Genomic DNA, 4,760 nt, shown 5'->3' on the forward strand with positions numbered 1-4,760 from the left:
TCCAGCGGGAAGCACTACGGCGTGTTCACCTGCGAGGGCTGCAAGAGCTTCTTCAAGCGCAGCATCCGCAGGAACCTCAGCTACACCTGCAGGTGACAGCGGGGGGACAGCGGGGGGATCCCGGTGGGGGATGAGTTGGGGTCTCGGTGTGGTGGTGCTGGGGGGCTCCCGGTACAAACCAGCGGCTCCCTCTACAGCACGAGGCCCCCCAGTACAAATTAGGGTTCTCCCAGTACAAACCAGTGCGGCAAGAGGGTATCCCAGTACAAACCAGTGGCTCCCAGTACAAACAAGTGGGTTCCAGTGCAGCACGAGGGGCTCCCAGTACAAACCAGTGGCTCCCAATACAAACCAGTGGGTTCCAGTGCAGCACGAGGCTCCCCGGTGCGAATTAGGGCTCTCCCAGTACAAACCAGTGCGGCAAGAGGGTCTCCCAGTACAAACCATTGACTCCCAGTGCAAATGAGGGGTCCCCAGTGCAGCTCGGTACAGCGCTCCCAGTTCGGCCCAGTGGCTCCCAGTTCAGCTGAGCTTTCTCCCCAGTCCATCCCAGTATCCCCCAGTCCATCCCAGTATCCCCCAGTCCAGCACGGTTTTCCCCACCCCCGGCCGCCCCCGTTCCGGGTATTCCCGGTCCATTCCCGGTCCATTCCCGGTGTTCCCGGCGTTCATTCCCGGTCCATGCCCAGGGATCCATTCTCGATATTCCCGGTCCATCTCGGTCCATTCCGGTCCATGCCGGTGTTCCCGGCGCTCCCGGCATTCCCGCGGTGCCCGTGACTCACTCGCCCCGGGCAGGGGAGCCTTTGGAATTCCGGGATACCGGGAGTGGGGATCCCCCGGAATTCCGGGATAATGGAGCAGGAGTCCCCTGGAATTCCATGATCTGGGAGCAGGAATTCCGGGATAATGGGAGCAGGGATCCCCTGGAATTCCGGGAGCAGGGATCCCCTGGAATTCTGGGATAATGGGAACAGGAATCCTCTGGAATTCCGGGAGCAGGAATCCCCTGGAATTCTGGGATAATGGGAGCAGGAATCCTCTGGAATTCCGGGAGCAGGAATCCCCTGGAATTCCGGGATAATGGAGCAGGGATCCCTTGGAGTTCTGGGATAATGGAGAAGGAATCCCTTGGAATTCCAGGATCCGGGAGCAGGAAATCCCTGGAATTCTGGGATAATGGAGCAGGGATCCCCTGGAATTCCGGAATCCCTGAGGAATCCGGGATGGGATCCCCGGGAAGTTCGGAGCTGCTGGGGAACCTTGGGAATTCCCGGAGTTTGGAATGGGGGAATTCCCAATCCCAGGCTGCTCCCGGAGGGCAGAATTCCCAAATTTCTGAGGGTCCCCATTCCCTCCTCCCGGCTCAAGGAGGGCTCTGGAATTTTTGGGAGAATGGAAAAGGATCAGGAATCATCCGGGAGCCTCTGGATTCAATCCCAGCTGGAATCAACTCCCAATCCTAAAATTATCGCAGATTTTGGGAGAAGTTCTCCAGAATTTATCCCGGATTTTTTTTTCCCAGTGGATAAAACCACCAGGATAATTCCTTGGAATTTCAGGGAAAGCTCCCCAAAATTATCACGGATTTTTTTTCCAGGATAATTCCTTGGAATTTTGGGAAAAGCTCCCAAGATTGTCCCGGATTTTTTTTCCCAGTGGATGAAACCACCTGAGTAATTCCTTGGAATTTCGGGAAATGCTCCCAAAATTCCTCCCGGATTTTCCCCGAACCTGCCCCCACTATCTGGGAAAAAAAATTCCCAAAAATCCCCTCCGGAGTTTTCCAATGGGAAAGTCGGCAGCGAGCTGGGAAATTTGGGAAGCTGCAAAAGGCCCGGGCTGTGCTAATGACTTAATTAGGGTGGGTAATTAGCGGGAGCGATAATTAAAGGCATTTTGAATATGCAAATGAGCTCGGGGCCGCTTTGGGTTCCCGGAACAAAAGCGGGATCCTGGAGCTTTGTTCCTCTGGAAAAGCCAAAAATTCCCAAGTCACTTCCTGGCTTTTGAAATTAAAAAAAAAAAAAAGGGAAAAAAAACCTTTGGATTTTTCCTTTTTTTGGATTCTGGCTTGTGCTGCCCCTGGAGCTGGGAGGGATTGAGGGAATTCCTGGTGGGATTGGGAGAAATCTGGGATGAGTTTTGGGGAGCTTTTCCCGAAATTCCAAGGAATTGTCCTGATGGTTTTATCCACTGGGAAAAAATCCGGGATCATTTTGGAGAACTTTTCCCAAATTCCAAGGAATTATCTTGGGAAAAATCTGGGATAATTTTGGGATCTTTTCCGAAAGTCACCGGGATAATTACTTGGAATTTTGGGGGATCTTTTCCCAAAATTCCAAGGAATTATCCCGGTGACTTTATCCACAGGGAAAAAAAATCCAGGATAATTTCGGGATCTTTTCCCAAAATTCCAAGGAATTGTCCCGATGGTTTTATCCACTGGAAAAGAAATCCAGGATAATTTTGGGATCTTTTCCCAAAAAAAAAAAAAATCCAGGATAATTTTGGGAGCTTTTCCCACTGCTTCCAGCCCTTGCCAGCTCCCCTAGGTGTTTTCATCCGCTGGAAAAAAACCAAAAATTCCGGGATAATTCCCATCTTTTTTCCCAGTTCTCTGAGCCTTTCCCGGCCTTTTTTTCTGGGAATTCAGGCCTGGATGAAGACGTCAGGGCTGCTCCTGATCCTGCTTTTCATCGGGATCACGTTCCCGGCCGCGCCGGGGATGTTGGGGATGAATTAATTCCGTGTTGGGATTCCGGAAGGTTCCGTGGGCGGGATTCCCGCGGCTCCGGCCCCGGAATTCATCCCAAATTCTCTTTTCCTGCCCCAGTTCCGGCTGGGAAGGGATTTCTTGCTCTGGGATCAGCCTGGGAATGGGATCTGGGGGGGTTGGATGGGAGATTCCATGTGGGAATGGGAGCCCTTTTCCAGGGATTTTGGGAATTTTGGGATGGATCCATGGGCCAGGACCCCTTTTTCCACGATTTTGGGAATTTGAGGAATTTTGGGATGAATCCATCCTTTTTGCAGGCTCTGAGGAGTTTTGGGAATTCTCTCCCTTTATCCCAGCATCCCGTGGGATTTGGGGTCAGCGCTGCCTGAGGGATTGCCCAGCCCCGCAGGAAATTCCTGGAATTCCTTGGAATCCCTGGAGCCGCTTCCATGGGCTCACCAACAATTAGATCCCAAAAACTTTTCCAGAGGCGGCGGGGATTGGGATGAAAATCCGGTGGGATTTTTTTTGGGATCAGGATGAAAATCCGGTGGGATTTTTTAGGATTGGAAGGAAAATCCAGCAGGATCCACGTAGCATCAGGACGAAGATCTAGTAGGATCAGTGTGGGGTTGGGATAAAATCCAATGGGATTTTTTGGGATCCGGATGCAAAGCCGGTGGGATTTTTTTGGGATCAGGATGAAAACCCAGTAGGATCCATGTAGGATCAGGATGAAGATCCATGTGGGATCAGGATAAAAATCCGGTGGGAATTTTTTTGGGATCGCCATGAAAACAAAACCCATCAGCAACGCCCATTCCCAGCAAATCCCATAAAAATTTGGGGAATGGGCTCTGGGATTCTCGAGATGGATTTGAGGGGGGCGCTGAAATTCCTGGGAATTCCGGCTGATCCCGATGATTCCCGCAGGTCCAACCGGGACTGCCAGATCGACCAACACCACCGGAACCAGTGCCAGTACTGCCGCCTCAAGAAGTGCTTCCGAGTGGGCATGAGGAAGGAAGGTAGGGGAAAAATTCCCAAGGAATCCCAGGAATCCTTGGAATCCCAGGTTTCGGGTGGGGTGGGGGGGAAAAACCTTCATTTTTTCCCCATTTTGGGGATTTTTTTGGGGGGGATTTTTGGGGGATCCATGTTGGGGTCAGGATGAAAATCCAGTGGGATTTTTTGGGATTGGGATGAAAATCCAGTAGGATCCATGTAGGATTATGATGAAGATCCTGTAGGATCAGTGTGGGATCAGGATGAAAATCCGATGGGATTTTTTGGGATTGGGATGAAAACTCAGTAGGTTTCTTTGGGATTTGGATGAAGATCCAGTAGGATCAGTGTGGGATTGGGACTAAAATCTAGTGGGATTTTTTGGGATTGGGATGAAAACCCAGTAGGTTTCTTTGGGATTTGGATGAAAACCCAGTAGGTTTCTTTGGGATTGGGATGAAGATCCAGTAGGACCCATGTAGGATCAGGATGAAGATCCATGTAAGATCCATATGGGGTTGGGATAAAAATGCGGTGGGATTTTTTGGATCGGGATGCAAATCTGGTGGGATTTTTTGGGATTGGGATGAAAACTCAGTAGGTTTCTTTGGGATTGGGATGAAGCTCCAGTAGGATCCATGTAGGATCATGATGAAGATCCAGTAGGATCAGTGTAGCATCGGGATGAAAATTTGATGGGATTTTTTGGGATCAGGATGAAAACCCAGTAGGTTTCTTTGGGATTTGGATGAAAACCCAGTAGGTTTCTTTGGGATTGGGATGAAGATCCAGTAAGATCCATGTAGGATCAGGATGAAGATCCAGTCGGATCTTTGCGGGCTCAGAATAAAAACCCGATGGGTTTTTTTTTTTTTTGATTGGGATGCGAATCCAATGGGATTTTTTTGCGCTCACCATGAAAACCCCGACCTTCCTCCCCCTCCAGCCGTCCAGCGGGGCCGAATCCCCCCCAGCCACTCCAGCAGCAGCCCCAACCCCCTCCCAGCCGGCGACTTCTTCAACGGGCAGCCGGCGT

General features: G+C 50.9%; 1 protein-coding gene across 1 annotated transcript in view; it reads left to right on the top strand.

The window, feature by feature from the left end:
• Nucleotides 1–4,760, top strand: part of NR2F6 (nuclear receptor subfamily 2 group F member 6) — a 13,649-nt gene that overhangs the window by 6,665 nt on the left and 2,224 nt on the right. Inside the window, 3 exon segments of the mRNA XM_014311227.2 lie at nt 6–92; nt 3,653–3,747; nt 4,671–4,758. Of these exon segments, the coding sequence (XP_014166702.2) occupies nt 6–92; nt 3,653–3,747; nt 4,671–4,758 (270 nt within the window).

This window comes from Geospiza fortis, unplaced genomic scaffold, assembly GCF_000277835.1.
Source record: "Geospiza fortis unplaced genomic scaffold, GeoFor_1.0 scaffold248, whole genome shotgun sequence".
Taxonomy (NCBI): Eukaryota; Metazoa; Chordata; class Aves; order Passeriformes; family Thraupidae; genus Geospiza; species Geospiza fortis.